General features: G+C 40.0%; 1 protein-coding gene across 1 annotated transcript in view; it reads left to right on the plus strand.

The window, feature by feature from the left end:
* Positions 1-17,264, plus strand: part of LOC146703610 (rho GTPase-activating protein 44-like) — a 99,831-nt gene that overhangs the window by 54,264 nt on the left and 28,303 nt on the right. The window contains exons 2-11 of the mRNA XM_085466900.1: positions 6,137-6,176; positions 6,789-6,908; positions 8,564-8,640; positions 9,292-9,403; positions 10,005-10,081; positions 12,097-12,214; positions 13,242-13,310; positions 13,397-13,478; positions 14,855-14,982; positions 17,139-17,250. Coding sequence (XP_085323026.1) covers positions 6,137-6,176; positions 6,789-6,908; positions 8,564-8,640; positions 9,292-9,403; positions 10,005-10,081; positions 12,097-12,214; positions 13,242-13,310; positions 13,397-13,478; positions 14,855-14,982; positions 17,139-17,250 — 935 coding nt within the window. The remainder of the gene's footprint in view (positions 1-6,136; positions 6,177-6,788; positions 6,909-8,563; positions 8,641-9,291; positions 9,404-10,004; positions 10,082-12,096; positions 12,215-13,241; positions 13,311-13,396; positions 13,479-14,854; positions 14,983-17,138; positions 17,251-17,264) is intronic.

Here is a 17,264-nt window from a genome sequence, read left to right on the forward strand (position 1 = left end):
ATGTGTGTCTGTTCAGTCATAAACACATAATGTGTACATATTTGAAAGTCCAATCTGTTCACAGAGGGGAACATAAAGCAGAGGCTGGTGACGATGAGTGAGTGAAAGGACCAGATAGTCAGGTCTCATTCTTTACGCCGCCCTTCCCCTCCCTCTCTTCCTCCCACTTTCGCCACCTCCTCTCTGCTCTTTGTGGTCACAGAACTCCTGCTTGAAAACAGGTGATCTCCTTTCTGTGAGCAGGGGGGATGTGGAGGAGAAAGCTGCAGATTTCTGGCAAGACTAAGAGGTCGAGCAGAAAAAGAATTGTTGTGTAAGTCCACTGGGCCACAGCAGGCTCACTCTGTGTTTTATTTTTTATTTTGAATTTGAGCTAAATTTGAGTGAAATGTATAGCTGTATGTGGCAGTAGGTACATTTAGAGGGGAACATGTGTCTGTGCTGCTCAGAAAGGCAGGTAAGGTAGGTGTGACTGGTCTGGTGCGTGTTCTCGGTCAGAAAGCAAAGGGCTGCTGAATGTGTTAACTTATATATTATATTAGTTACACTGAAAATAACATATTTTCATCTATTCATCAAAGAGTTTCTGCTAATCCAGCATTTAGACAGAGTTGGCTTTATTTAAAATTTTATTCACGGATGCTTTTGACACAGTTTTAATCTGCTGTGAAGGAAAACTGTAAATAATATTTTTATTTAAGACCTTAGTCACACAAATCTGGTCTGTAAGTACGTTCCAACTATTTACATTCAGTACATTGAATTTTAATTTTTGTGACACTGATGTCAAATTCACAAAACTCAACTTGTCAAATATGATACATCAGGCATTAAGGTAATGACCTTGTAAAATAAATGAATTAGTCTTGTAGTTAAGACTCCAGGCTCTGGAGGTGACCTTGTAAAACCTAATCTGCCTGTTTAATAACAGGTTTCTCTGTCTGCGGGGGTGAAGGAAGTGCACCGCAGGTGATTCACACTTACCTGTTTATCAGTGTTGCTACTGATATTTTGAATACAAACTGAAACAGTTGCTAAAGGCTGTTCAGAGTAGAGCGTAACATCAGGGCTGATAAAATTCAGCAGAACAAAAACTTTAACAAGGTACAGAGTTAGTCTTTTTATCTTGGCCCGGTTTACAGTTGGTTTTCAAGTGCATCCGTGGTTATCAGATCACAAGTGCACAGTGTTAAATACACGTGAAAATATCCATTAAGACACATGGTGATCTGATACCTGAAACCACTTGCTAAGCTGGTCCCACCAAATTGCACTTTGCTACTCATAAGCAGAGATGGGCAGTAACGCGTTACTTGTAACGCGTTACTGTAATCTGATTACTTTTTTCAAGTAACGAGTAAAGTAAGGGATTACTATTGCAAAATCGGTAATTAGATTACCGTTACTTTCCCGTAGGAACGCTGCGTTACTGCGTTACTAAAACCGTGATTTTTTTTTGCGAGAATGTCTCATGACAGTGACGTAAGCAAGTGCGACGTTGGTGACAACAGCTGTGTGCAGATCAACAATGGATAATATATCAAGTGCAGGAGAGCGTATGAGCGTGCAGCGTTTAAAGCGTGGAAGTACTGACCTTACTTTGAGTTTGATTCCATAAAAAGTGACAAAAACATTAGCGTCCATCGTGCGTGGGAAGAAAACTTCTTTTTACAGCGAAAAAAACCCCTAAACTTCCGAGCAAGCACCGAGTAGCTACGACGTGATGGGAAACTCACAGAGACGCTCGCGCGGATTCTTCAACTGACCGCAGCACACCTACACCAGGGTAACCCTCCGCCTACCCTGCTCCTGCTTTACAGGTGAAAATAGAGCAAAAGGACCGCTGAGTCTTTGACTTTATTTATTTTCTGCTGTGTTTTACTTGCATCTGTTTGAAAGAGTGAGTGAAAACACAAAAAATATTTTATTTTATGTGCTGGAATGTGTAGAAAATAGGTTTAAATGTTAAACTAATTTATTCAAGTCAGAGAATGTTGCATATAATTAAATGTTTTGCTTGATGCATAAAGTTAAAAGATTAAAACTGATAAAACAAGTTTTAAAAAGAGACTTTTCCATTTGATTACATTTTGTATGATGGATTATGTAGAAAAAGTAGAATTGGGCTGAAAGATCTATCACTTTATCACCTCTTCAGGTTGTAAATCGTGTTTTTAAAAAGTAACTAAGTAACTAAGTAACTAAGTAATTAATTACTTTTGAAAATAAGTAATCAGTAAAGTAACGGGATTACTTTTTGGGGGGAGTAATCAGTAATTAGTTACTGATTACTTTTTTCAAGTAACTTGACCAACACTGCTCATAAGTGACAGATAAGCCACTCAGTCGTTCCTCGGTTCATTGCTGTACTCTGATTTTTTCCTCAAGTTACAATCATTGCTGTCTGCAGCAGTTCAGTCTGAAACCAGAGCTCCCAAACATATTTTCTCTCTGAGCATTACAGCGCTCTAAAGACCGTCTTAAGATGCTTTTAGGAAACTGATGCCTGATGTATAATCGACGTGTGAGTGAGGCTGAATCGCAGCAGAGAGAAGAAATGTCTGCTGTAGCTGTGTGTGTGTAGTTTCAATGCTGTTGGTTCTGTTTTTATATCCACTCATCTGCCTGCATCTGTTCTATTTACAGCTCCGAGTATCTGCATTGTGATTTGTTTTAACTGTTCTCTGAACTTTGTTAAACTAACTGGTTGTCAGGGGGAAATGTGCAAGAGAGAGAGCGAGAGAAGGAAAGGTAACCCAAGAAAGAACCTGTACGGCGGTGAGGATGCTGTGGTTCATCTTTAACTGCTGGATCTATTTCTCATCATTGTTTAGTTTTACAAGCAACAAAAAATGAGCATTTTGGCTATTTATACACTCGGACTTTTTGTGTTTGCTTATGAACAACAATAGAGGAATACTGCAACAGCCATCAGAGGAAATTTAACAGTAACGCATTCGAACTGTCAAAAAATAATGAAATACTTATGTGGGGGGAAAAAACTTACTGTAACCTTCATGTCTTTTATCTCAGGATTGATTTTGAAATTCAAACGGGTAGGTTTGTGCATCTTTACTGGACACAGATGTCTTTGTCTGACCCCCGTGATTTTAAAGCAGGAGTAAGCAATGCTAAACCAGCAGATAGACATAAATGTTAAGAGACTTTCAAGAAATGGACAATTAAAAAATGCATAAAACTTCCTTATTAGCGTTAAAAGAAGATGCCAATAGATAAATATCTCTGCAAACGTTAGCCAGGTGAAATAAGACCAGTAATTGCAGGTTTTGCCTTATTTTAAATTTGCAGCTTGTTGTTATGCATCTTATCAGATCTATTGTCTAAAGGCTTTCTGACACTCCAGGCAACGTTTTCCTCCAGAGGCTGTCTTTGTTATTAACCTACAGGTCATCTTAGCATCCGAAATATCCACACTGATCTCCATCAGCTGTTCAACTGCTGCTGAAGGCAGTGCTGCAGTCTGTTAGTGTTATTTCAGTGCATGGCGCTTTGGCTTCCTGAAGGAACTGGTGATCAAATAATGGAGTAGAATATGTTTTTCTAAATGCTACATCGTTGGTATGATTAAAATCATTCATCATTAGTTAAAGCCTGATATCAACAACACCCATGAATAACAACAACACCCATGTGTTGTCTGCACATTTAAAGCTTGAGAGTTTTTATTCCTGCGTGCTATCGAGCTTCATTGTTGTGCAGAAACTATTAAAAACACATCAGTGTTGCACTGGGTGACATGTTTCTTCATTATCATGAACACATACACTGGTTTATAATGGTTCAATCTCACAAACACACCATCCTGCTGCCTGAAAAACTCACTAGAGTACCATGTGTACATTAATGCGATGCAGATAATAGTCTCCAACAAAAGCTCCATTTCTTCTTGTTTGAGAAACATTTGCTGAAACCTGCGGAGAGCAGCTGTTTTAGGGCTACTAAGCTCTTTTTTTTTCTGGAAAATGAAATGATATATTTGTGGGTTGTTTTTAAAGGCTTGCGTCTTCAGTATGAACCATTGTCAGCTTGAGGAGGCGATTCTTTCTTCTTGTCAATGTGGGATTTATTGACAATAAGAAAAGATAAATAAGAAACATTCTTATATGTATACATATGTTTACTACTTTGATGCACACTAACTGAAAGTCTGACTCTGAAAGAGGCAACATTAACATTTTTTAATAAATTTTTATTGGGGTAATACTTTCATACTTAGTTCTGGAAATGTAAAATTAATCCAGTATCCTGTCTTTGTCAGCCTACACTCTCTTCTTCATCTCTTCTTTGAACTGTTTTGAATGGTTGACACCAGGTATTTAAACTCATCCACCTTCACTACCTCTGCTCCTTACATCCTTTCATCTTCACTGAACATAATCAACAGTATACAAAGTTAATATCAGTAACACTGCATTGCCACTGGGAGCATGTTTCTATGGTAACATTGGCATTTCGGTTTGTGACTTGACTCTTAAGCCCTGGCACACATACACTGTAATTGTTGCTTCATAGCTGGCTGGTGGCTGATGGCCATGCCAGGTGTGCAGTTGTCTAGATCCCCTTCAAATATCAGTCACTTCAGTCCTGCACTCTACGGTTGAGAATATCAGGAACTGCCCACTTTGCCTCTGTAAAGGGTTATTTCTCTTGTTGTCACTAGAAGTTCCCGGTAGTTTCTTCTGTTGAGTCACCACCGTAGTGTCTTTATAATATTTTATTGCATATTTGTTGATCCAGATAGAGGAGTGCTAAGTTATCAGCTAACGCAAGCAAGCTGAATCGAAAAGCTGTATGGGTGCATCACCAAGACAGAAACGTATTAAATAATAATAACAAACAGCACAAATGTGGTTGAAAGGTCACATTCAGTGGTTTAAACTGACAGAGGTGAGGCCTAGCAGACAGCTATAGGCTCTGGTTACCTGACTCAGCATCCACTTATCAGTCAAAGCAGAAGCCCCGCTAAAAAATATAGTTTTGGAACTAAATACACGCTGAAATTGTGAGTTAAATAATGTCACCCTGTGGAGTTACACGAAAGTGAAACTGCTGGCGAGCGGTTGATGGAGGTTGCTGGCTGTTGCTACTGTAAATGAGATCAGTCACAAAAAAGGTTGCTGCATCAAATATCTCCTTGTTATTGTTTTGGTTGCTACAGACCGGAAGGCGAGACTGCTCACCTGCAAAATAAAAGCTGTGTCTTATCTCAGAGAGCAACGTGCTGCAAAAGATGCCAGTTTTACTTTGAGGATGAATTTGTTGCACTTTTTTTTTTTAGTTGGAGATAAGTTGGTGTCTTCCATACAAACTACAGAGGACGGTGGCAACCAGTTGCAACCAAAGCAACTCTAAAGAGGCTTTTGGGGCAGAACCTCTTGGGAACTAATCTCACCTACTGACAGCAAACAAGCTCTCACCAACTGGTTGGGGGGACACACATTTTTTCCTAGCAGCTGCTTATCATCAGGGGACTGACTGGTCTTTAGGCCCCTGTGGATGAGGTTTTCACAGCTACCAGTGGTTGCCCGGCAGTTGCCAACTGGTTGCTAACTATCTGACTGGAGCTTTAGCTATAGAGACCAAAACGTTTCTTTGCAGCAGGCTATAAACATGTTTATTTGGCTGTAAAGTTGGGAGAGTCTATGGAGACTGACTCATTTTTGGAGCAGAGTTTTTGGACGTTTTCCATGAACTAAAAGAAGCTTTTTTGTGTGTTTTCAGATGATTCTGATAGTTTTTAGATTTGTTTATTTAGTTATTAGGATAGAAAAATTCCCAACCCATAAAATAATTGGAAGATAAGTCAAAGAGTTTAAAAATGTTGTAAGTGTCAGTCAGTCTCTGTTTTCTGTCACATTGCCAACTTGAGACTTTGTAATTAAACCAGACCAGCGTGAGTCCTGTGCAACTGTGAAAATAAACATTCCTCTTACACGATTAGCTCCAGGCAGCTGCAGCATTTTATATTTCTTGCACAGAAGTCGAGCAAATGATGCAATTACAGTGATTGAGTGGTTTGTGCGCTACTTGCCAAGTTCCCACAATAACAAGTTCTGTAATTTTAACGTTTCCCTCTCTCTGTCATCCTAACAGCCGCTCTTCTCTTTTCTTCCAGGGCTGAAAAAACAGAAGTGCTGAGTGAAGATCTGCTGCAGGTACTAATGAGTCTTCATCGAATCTGTGTGTTTGTGCGAATGCTTTTCCTCTTTGGCTCAATAGTCACTGCTTCTCACAAGAAAAATCTCACAAGAAAAATCATTAGTGGAGCAAAATATTCAGCATGCATGAATTTTTTTTAAATATATTTTGTTATTTTTAATGGCTTTCTGAACTGCCTTCGGGCAACATTAACGAACGCTGAAATTGAACCTCTTTGCGAGACAAAAAGCGAAACGTCCTCGCTGATTGATTTGGGGTGCGATATTGTAATTGATCAGATTAATGATGCTCTGAGTGGCAGACACATCGCTTCCACTCAGCTGGTTTAATAATGAAATGAGACGCATTGAAGCCCAACAGGTAATGGTGCGGCGTCATTCACACCAACTGAGAATGATGTTGTTTTATTGGGGGAAAAGCTCTGATGGAAAGATGGAGTTTCTATTTTTAAATCTAACCCTGTTCTGGGTTGAGGTTTGAGTGCATGTCTGTAACTGAAGCTGACACAAGCTGTGCATTAGTGGAAGGAGCTCACAGTGTGTGCATGGTTCTGGCTGAGGCCTGTGCCCTGACTTTTCTGTCTTCCTTCCCTTCTGTGTGTGTTTCAGGTGGAGAAACGTCTGGAGCTGGTGAAGCAGGTTTCCCACAGCACACACAAGAAGCTGACCGCCTGTCTGCAGGGCCAGCAGGGCGTGGACGTGGACAAGAAGTCTGTCAGGTCACCCTCGGTGAGAGAAAATAAACACTACAAATCTGATAAAACCTTTTCTGTCATCTGGTATTTTAGCTGACCTGTACCGTACCAGTGTGGGCTTGTGTGCTGATCAAGGTACAAATCACATGATCTACAGCCATATACATTTTTTTTTACAGCCTTAGTATTTTGGCCATGTTAGGTTGGAGCCATAAATATGATGGGGTAGGTTTACACATTTGCCTAACCAATAAACGATCACTGGGAGGTCCAATCCTCAGAGAAGACGTGAATCTTTTTATAACTCATCCAAAAGTCCAACAACGACGGGACTTAGAAGAAACGTGAAGAAGAAACTGATTGCTCATTTGACACCTTTCTTCATATCCTACTGACGAATCTCACGTAGGGCAGCTTCTGTAGGCAGCTTTAGTCTGCATACATTTAATGGTTATCTGCAGGCCACTTTGCAACCCACTTCCACCTTCTACCTAGCTCATCCTTTCATGCTGGTTAATTCAGTGGCACATCTGCTGTCATTCATGCCTGCTCTGTTCTGTGTCGTGGTCTTGCTGCTGGTCTCTCTGCCTCTGGCTTTACATTTATGTATATGAAAGGGCAGAGAGGTGGTAAGAATTTGGGTATCACTGACCAGTGACAGCAAAGAACACTGTTGACGGACATATGACAAGTTGGTAAATGCGTTAGAGGGTTACCTAGGCAACCGGGGGTCTGGAATGTCCACTAGTGACCGATGGTTAGTAACACAAGAAAAGCAAATCGAGGCCTGTGTGTACGCTCAAATGAATTGAATAAATCGATCAATAGTTGTTATACTGCAGTGAAGTTTATGCGGTTAAATCTTAGTATACAAAGTAAAATGTTCCACGATTGGTGTAAACAGCAGACTTATCTGCCCTCTGGGCATGTTTTATGCTTTATTTCTACAGTCAGAGCATGCTGCTGCTCTTCATTTGTCTTATTGATTTGTTTTAAAAACATTGCATGCTAATCAGCAGCAGCCACAACTTAATATTTATTGTTATATTTTAATGGAATAGAATGAAAATGAATCATTTTCTACCTATCCAGTTTTTCTTCATTGTGCTCTCAGTAATTTCATAACAACTCAGACTAAAAGTTTTCCTAATGACAAATTAAATTTTAAGACTTTCAGAGAGGACAGAAGGACACTGACAGGTGATTAGCAACGATATTGGAAAGCATGTTTCATCCTCCAGTAAATGTTTAAAAAAACAGACAGAGAAAATATTTTCCTGCAAACCAAGAGACTGAGTGACAAAATATTCAAGTGCTGCACAATAATGTGCCATTTGTGTTGTGGAAAGTTAATCTTTTTAATCCTTCACTGGATTAAAAATGTTTTCATCCTAAAGCTTAGAGGAGCCTGAGATGAAGATGTTTTAAGATGGAACCAAGACAGTAACTCGTGAGAAGGCCAAGGAAAAAAAGAGAGAAAAATAAGCTTTTTTAAAATTCATTAATTAAAAATAAAATAAAAGTTTGAAAAAGTGATGAACTGATGTGACATGAGCACGTGTTTTAACTTCTGGTACTTATATTAAAGATAATTTATAATCTTCGTATGCTTTTATGATGTTTTCTCTGTGTTTGTGGTTTTATTTATGAACTGCAGCTGATTCATCGACTGTTTGTGTTTCTGTGCAGAAAAAGCTTCCGCTCGCAACGCTAGCACAATGTATGGTGGAGGGGGCAGCTGTGCTCGGAGACGAGTCTCTGCTAGGGTAAACACACGCGCACACACACACACACACACACACACACACACACACACACACACACACACACAGTAATTTACATTATTGTTGATCATCGATGAGATTGGAAACATTTTCTTTGGAAAGGCTGATGCAGAGAGGAACATTTTTATGACCCAGAACTGATTTGCTTTTCACATCCCGAGTATAATAATAATATCTGTAATGATATATAATGACATTCTTTAGAAGTCACCTCGTTGGTGCAAAAATAGTATTTTATGCCTGTCAGACGGCTTCAACTAAAGAAATGGGAAGAAATTATGTGCTTTTGCAACAAACAAGGTTCTTTGCTAGTTAATAATTGTTTATTATGTGCAGATACAACACTGGTTTAATGTCTGAGTTGCATTTTTATTGCTTGATTGAGTCATGAGTCACTTTAAGTGACTTAAAACAACAATTTGAAAATGGTTAGGTACAAGAACTGTACTGAGCATGAGTGAAAAAGCAGCCAGTGTCCAACTACAGATATTATAGAAGCAAACTATAAAGAAATGAGTTTTTCACAGTGATTCAAGAGAAACCTCAATATTACAAACCAGGAAGCGAGCTGTAACACTGACTGACCTGCGTATGTTGCACTCGGTGAATCCGCTGTGATATTTCCTGTTGCAGAAAGATGCTGAAGCTCTGCGGCGACACGCAGGAAAAGCTCGCTCAGGAGCTCATCTTGTTCGAGCTCACCATCGAGAGGGACGTGACCGAACCCTTGTACGAGCTCGCAGAGGTACAGAAACAATGCCGTGCGACTAACTGTTTAATAAATGAGCTCCAGTCACATTAACAGCAGTAACAGCAAGCATCTGATTAGAAAAGGAGTCCAAAATGCGTCCTGGTAAGAAAAAGTGGAAATATAATTGTGATATGATTATAGAGCATCTGAAATTCAACAGGGCAGAAAAACATTATAAAAATGGTTTATTTTTCATTATTTTTTTAATAGAAAAATAGAAAAGAAGGAAAGGGGGCGACAAGTAATTCACACGAGGTATGAGCTGTTTCAGCATGACAGGACTGTTGTGTAGTTTTGCTCATTAAGGTGCCCTGTATCTATGAATAAAATACTTTGAAGTGATAAAAAGTTAGAAACTGATAGCAAGAAGATTGGAGCTTCCTGCCTCCAGTCCCCAAACACGGGACTTCTCTGATGAACTCTACTTATTGCTCTGCAAATTAGCCAGTAAGCTAATCTCCATGAGAATGAGAAAGTGCTGCCCAGACTGATTCTGCTGCTACAGGTGCAAAGCCTCACAATACTGAGGCTGTTTGTTGTCCTCTTTCACACTGACACAGCAGACTGAAGGAAAATCTCTGCTCTGTCCTCTCAGGTGGAAATCCCAAATATCCAGAAACAAAGGAAACATTTAGCGAAGCTGGTCCTGGACATGGATTCTGCACGCACACGGTGAGTGTGTTTCTCTGTGTGTGAGTGTGTGTGAGAGAGAGGCTTGGCTGTTATCGGAGAAACTCCATCAGCTGTGAATGGACTGGCTGTGCAGCTTCCCACTGAATGTCACTGGGATTTTGTTGCACACCGTGACGCCGCCGTCTGTCTCACACCGCAGACTGCTGCCCGTGTGTGAAAACCTCACTTTAAACCAGACTGTCCTTTTTTTCTGTAACGAACACACTCAGTGTGGACCTTCATACTGATGTCTGTAGCTGTTACACTCGTGCTTCAAATACCACAGACCACTGGCTGATTCCTCCTCACACTTCCTGCTAAACAGATTGTGTATCAGTGTGAAGGTGTTTAGAGCAATAGGCTCAAACACTGAAATGAAACCTTTACTTCCTGAGCTGCTGTAGAAGCGGACTTTTATTTTGAGGGTGCTGTTTATTATTTTTGACTAGAACTAAATGCTAGAGGACAAAATTGGATAGAGGCTTTCTAAGCCTGATTTTATGGCTGTGTTGACATAGGAGTGCTTTATATCAGATTATAAAATTAGAGAACGGATGTAGCTTCCTGCAGTCTTTCTAATAGTCAGCAGGGGGCGACTCCCCTGGTCACAAAAAGACATTTGTTGTATAGAAGTCTACGGGAAAGCAACCATAGACTCCCTTGATCTGTGACTCAGGAATTGTTTTCCTGATTAGTTTATGGATTTAAATAATTCCTTTATTTACAGTCCAATGAGATACAAAAGCAACTTCTCCTTAGAAACTTGGTAAACTAATTAAAATTTTAAAAAAATATAAAATATCTGCCAATATAGCTCATTAGTGTAAATTGTTGAAGATGAGGCTGTGATTGTGAGCTTTATCGGCTGCAGTGAGATAGTCCAAACATGATGGGCTCATTAAGCGCTCGTATGTCTCTGGGTGTTCGCGAGGAGGGGTTCAGATGTGTGATGCACGTGTGGGGTTCACACAGATACTGGTGGCTTTGCTGAGGCGGCGTGTGTTGTAAATGTCCTCCATGTACTTCGATGATCTTCTGGGCTCTTGATGCATTTTGACACTACTGTCTTAATAAGAACAACATCATTTTCAGTTTTTAAATTATGGTCCCCATTAGTGTCCAGAAAGGCAGTAAAGCAAGGTATGTCCACGATATGAGCATGGACTGTCCCGCGGTTTCTTGCGCGTGATGTTTGGTTTCAAAAAGCTAAGGTGGCAGCTGTTCGAGGCTTCGCAAATGTGGCCTCTTAAACCAATCGATTGCATCCAGCTTTAATATATACACATGCATTAATAACTCACCACATAATCCGTTTTACTCTGCAGAGGATCGGTCTGATGTCTCACAGCTGCACTGGCTTTGTAACTTTGAGGGTTTTTATGCAGCTATTTCTTAACTTCAGTTAACTTTCAGGTAAATTTAACTTTTAATGGTGTCTAGCTGATGCAGAATAAAGTCAGTAGTGCCTGATCCTGTTTGAAACGTGCAATTGCCACAGTTTCTTTCAGCTGATTCACTGCCATTTTGAGCAGTGACATGCAGAAATGTTGTTTTCCTCACTGCGGTCCAGCCAGCCAGTTCTTTAGTGACCCAAATCTAAAGCAATTTTTCCCATTATGCTGCCGTGTGCTGAGCTCCTCTGGCAGTTCTACACATTATCTACACTGACAGACAGATGGATGGAGGGGGAAGAGGAGAGTCTGAGAGCAATACTTAAAAGACAAAACAGCTTAAGCTGAATAAATGAGGGTATATAGAAAGACAAGTGTTAGTATTTTGTCAGCCACAGACTTAATCCATTGCCTTCAACAGTTTGATTTGTTTATGTGAGTCACTTTGTTAAAGTAGCTGTCAGGTCTCGCTGTCAACGCTTTTCTCACTCGGGAACAAAAGTCTAGATCTGCTAAAGGCAAAGAAAAATGCCTTCTAACAGTTTAACATGCTGCCCTAAAAATATCCTGACTACTTTTGTGACTCAAATTCACTTCTTACTGAAACCTACCTTCTGCTCACAGGTACACTCAGTCTACCAAATCTTCTGGACTGTCCAGCAACCTGCAGCCAACAGGAGCCAAGGCCGACCACCTCAGGGAAGAGATGGAGGAGGCAGCCAACCGCATGGAGATCTGTCGAGTCAGTGATCACTTTTTATCCCAATAAACTAACTAACATAGCGCCAGTCATAGTCTATCTATCTATCTATCTATCTATCTATCTATCTAGGCTGTTGTTATATGTATCAAGTAGATTGTTGTCATCTTTTTTTTGTTGATGTTTTTGTAAAGTGAACCTACAAGGATATTTATAAATGTCCTGAAATAGCCCATTCTTGCTTCCAAGAGTGTTCAAGCTTCCACATCCTGCATGTGCATATACATCCTTTTAACGGACCGTTTGACCTATTATGTGCACAATATACAGGAAACAAGGAAATCATGTGTAATTACTACAATAAGCAATGACTCGCGTCATTATAGGCATCCTAGTCAGCCATGATATGTTATCTCTCGTAGACAAGAAAGGCAAAAGTTTTGTGAAATTTGTCATTTATGAAATTACAAAACCAAAATAGAGTTTTTGGGCTTTTTTGGCTCAGCACAGTTTGGCGCTTTACCTGATTGGTATTCTAACGCTGCACAAATGTGTGTAACTGAATCTGATATGAGGTGAGAACAGACAAACTTTCCACTTTCAGCAGAAGAATATAGAACAAAATTTTTCAAACTTTGAGCAAATAGAAGAAAGAGGAGAGATTTTTTTTAACCTAACTTCTATACATACAGATATGAGCACTTTTAGCTATTAGCTGGCTTCAAGTAGCCATAAATTAGTGTGAAGTTCTGGGTTTAGGTATTCCCAAAAATATGAGAGTACTTTGATTATATTAATAATTATTTTAAACACTTTTTGAAGCATATATTTTGATTTGTATCAGTGTATCTAATGGCATTAATAATGGCTCTTTCTCAGCTACATTAATTGAGTTGCCATGCTTTCTAAGGACTCTTTAATGTGACAGTATATCAAATGATAATAATAATAATACACCTGCTCTAAATAGACAAAAGTTTGAACTACAAAAACACATTTTTCAGACTGTTACATGCCTTGTGTCTCTTTTTGTTTTTCATGCGTTCTATGTTTCAAAATGTGTTTTCAGGATCAGTTATCAGCAGACATGTACAGTTTTGTGGCCAAAGAAATTGACTATGCAAGCTACTTCCAGACAGTAAGTGCACTCACGTCTCTAAAACAGACAAAAAAGAAAAAGAAACACACTCTACAGATTGCCTTTTTCTGTCTGTCTCTGTCTAGCTGATAGAAGTCCAGGCAGAGTACCACAGGAAGTCATTAGAGCTGCTTCAGAGTGTTCTGCCTCAGATCAAAGCTCATCAGGGTGAGTCTCAGACCAACATGCTGCAGTCTTATTTTGTTATTCTTTCTCTCTAACTGCTTACATTTGCCTCTGCTGTAGTCCATATTACAGCGACAATGGGTAAACACAATGTGTCGGGCTGTACAAATGAAAGTGGTGCTTTATCCTTTCAAGTGCTTTTATCACCCATTTACCTACATTGTGTTTTCTGGTTTGACGCTGCTGAGAATTTCTTTATAACATTAACTGAAGTTATTTCATGCCTGATGGAAGTTGTAGTGTCGCCCCATTCACTTCACATATACCACTAAACATGAAGAATTAAAATTTTTTTAAATTGTTACATTTAATTGTTAATTGTTACATTTCTGATGATACACTTTACAGTGTTTTGCTTTAATAGAAACCAAAATGTCCAATCTGGAGCAGAAACCTGATTTGATGATATGCATGTGTTTCCTTTCACAATAAAAGCCCTAGACATAGAGACAAGAAACTAACAAAAAGCAAAAACTAGACAAAAATCAGCCAGGAGGGATAAAGAGGGAAAATTTTCCTGCTGTCACTTTGATTTGCACCAAAGCAGCGGAAATGGGTCCACAGTGGTTTATTCTTCCTAAGTGGACAGATTGGTGTCCCTGAAGTGTAACTGGCTTTGTGTTGTAATGCGATGATGAAGTGTTCCCTAACTTATTTTGAGCAGAGTAGTTTCTGTTGTTAAATTTGCTCCACAAAACACAGAACAGATAAGAAATAAGTCAACTACGTGTTAGTAGGTGCTAAACATATACAGTCGTGGCTGAAAAGTCACAGGAGACGAAATGAGCAAATCAGAGAGAATCAAAGGTAAAATAAGTCTGGTTTTAAACGACTCAATGGAGGGAAAAGAACTTGTAAAACTCAAGCAACAACATAATTGTGACTATCAGGTGTAGTTTAATAACTTAAATTAGTACTGTAATGCACTTGATTACTACATAACAGGAAAATGTAATGTGATTACAGTAATTGTGTGTGAAACTCTGTGTTGTTTTCTGCAACATCATATTAAATCTTTATATATTGATAGAGTGGATGACCGAGTGATTGAGTCATGTTATCCATGAATGTGTTTTTGTTAGCGCAGTTTGTCATTTTACCAGTAAAATATGTCAAATAACTGTTGTCTCTGTTAACTACGGCATTCACAGTATAACTCTGTATGGTATGGTTGGAAACTATTGCATATAGTGAAAACCTTGCATTTGTTTTGGCATCGCTTTGCAGTCTGGAAAAAAATTATTTGATAAACTCTGAATCGCTGCAGTCATAAGATCATAAAAGCAGAGCTGCTGCAGAATGATCTGGGCATTTGTGTGTGAATAACTCTAAGTGTGTGTGTGTGTGTGTTTTCACAGAGACCTGGGTGGAGAAACCGTGTTACGGGAAGCCATTAGAGGAGCACTTAGCGCTCAGCGGGAGAGATATTGCCTTTCCCATTGAGGCCTGTGTGACCATGCTGCTGGAGTGTGGCATGCAGGAGGAGGTAAACAAACCGGTCGCTTTTCACACGACACACAAGAAACACATTTATGGGTGTGAAATGTTGCAGAGGTCACCGCAGAGATGAAGTCAGTCTTAATTACCAGAGGGAAATCTAATCGGGGGCCAAGCCTGAAACGAATAATCAGCTGGAACATTAAACTAATGCTCACACATTAATACATCCATAGGTATAATTGAGTAATGTCATATGTCTGAAAAGCAACTGATTCAGTGGTTACAGGATCGGCTTTTTGCAGAATTTGTGTTGCTGTTGGCTTTATGAAACCCAACATGAAGCAGCTGGAACAAGGTTTAACGCCGCCAAGTCCAAGTATATGGTTCTCTCAGCTGGAAAAGGATGTAGCACCCACTCCGAGTGCTGCTGCACCAAGTGGATCTCAGTGTCTTGTGAGGGAGAGTGGAGCAGGAGACTGACAGATGGATTGGTGCAGCAGAAATTGTATCCATCTGCTGTTGTGAACAACGAGCTGAGCATGAAAGCAAAACTGTGGATTTACCGGGCAATATCCATTCCTGTTCTCATCTATGACCATAAACTGTGGGTGGGTGACTCAAAAAAACAAGAGAAACTGCAGAGGCTGGCTTTGTAAGGGTGCTAAGGATGTCTGGGCTCTCACTTGGGCAGTACTCACACATGCCAGATGATTAGGGCTATTTAACTAACAACAATAGCTGCCTCAAGGTGTTTGTTATAGTAAGGTAAATAGAGTATTACAGAGAGAATCCCAAGGATCAAATTATCCCCTAATGAGCAGCACTTGGCAAAAGTGGGAAGGAAGAACCCACTTTTAACTGGAAGAGACCTCCAGCAGTACCAGGCTCATGGAGGGTTAAATATGTGCTGTGACCTGCTGGATGGTGAGGGTGAAAGAAAAGAGTAAAGTGAGAATAAAGTGATACAGACAATCACTCACTCACAAGACAAACTAACTGAGCCATGCTAGCTGCAGGTTACGATATTTGTTCCTGTACAGCGAGGTGATCACATATCACTACGATCAATTTCTCCTTCGTTTTGATGGCAAACTGCACAAGCAACCACGTCACTTCCTGACTATGACATGACGTGATTTGGTTGAAAAGTTTAACTTTTCATTAAAACTACTAGAAACAAAGTGAAAACGTGACTCAAAAATTCTACAGGTAACCCATTAATTACATATCAGGTGTTAGGGGTAAAGCCTGTGTGTACACATACATTTCAAACCTGCCTTAGAGATTAGGGTCAGGAGCATTGAAAGGAACCAGCTGAGATGATTCAGGTAACTTCCTAATATGCCTCCTGGACACCTTCTCGACAAGGTCTTTCAAACATGTCTAAGCTTCAGAAGACCTCGCAGCAGCCCCAGCACAAGGTTTGGTTGTGTAGCAGCCAGGATTTGGACCCAAATGCACTCACAAATCCAGAAATGAATTCAAAATGCATCCTTAATCCTGGTGTTTTACAATACAGGGAAAGCCAAATTACATGCAGAGCAGGAAATTCAAACCACGCAAAAACTCAGTGAACACAAGGCAAGGAGACACAACCATCAGAGAGGGTAACATTAAAAACACACCAGGTAATTAGGGAGATGGGAAATACCAGGGAGCCCAGCTAGGTAAACTAGACAGGAAAAGCACAACAAAATACCAATGCACAAGACAAAGGCTACCAAAATAAAACAGGAAATAACTAAACAGAGGAACAGACGAATACTTAACAATACACGAGGAACAGCAGGGAGGCAGAGTAAACTGAACGGAGGACTAACATAGATAACTGGAACAAAACAGAAAAACACGACAACTAAGAAACAACATGAAGTAACTACAGAACAGAACTTAGAAGCCCAAAACTCAAAACTATGGGTCAACCACCCCACACCAGGGTGTTTTAGGAGGGTGTCAGTATCAAATGGAAGAAGCCTTTACTGCTCAGAGTGCTGCCCTGTGACTCAGATAAGAAGTAGAGCATAGATGGATGGATGAAATGGGAAATGACACCTTTAATTCTGAAAGCTGGACTTTTAATGTAGCATTTTACACTCTTCTGCTACTAAGAGAATCAGGCATTTGTAACACAAAATAAATTCAGCCTGTGTAATTCTCCTGCTGTTGGAGTTAAGTGACCTTGGCTTCGTTTCTGTGTCTCAGGGTTTGTTCAGAATCGCTCCCTCGGCCTCCAAACTCAAAAAGCTGAAGGCGTCTCTGGACTGCGGGGTTTTAGACGTGCAAGAATACTCCGCAGACCCACACGCCATCGCAGGTGAGCTATCAACA

This window comes from Copadichromis virginalis, linkage group LG8 (genome assembly GCF_057382275.1).
Source record: "Copadichromis virginalis isolate Kocher_CV1m ecotype Utaka linkage group LG8, C_Virginalis_male_GT1.1, whole genome shotgun sequence".
Classification (NCBI taxonomy): domain Eukaryota; kingdom Metazoa; phylum Chordata; class Actinopteri; order Cichliformes; family Cichlidae; genus Copadichromis; species Copadichromis virginalis.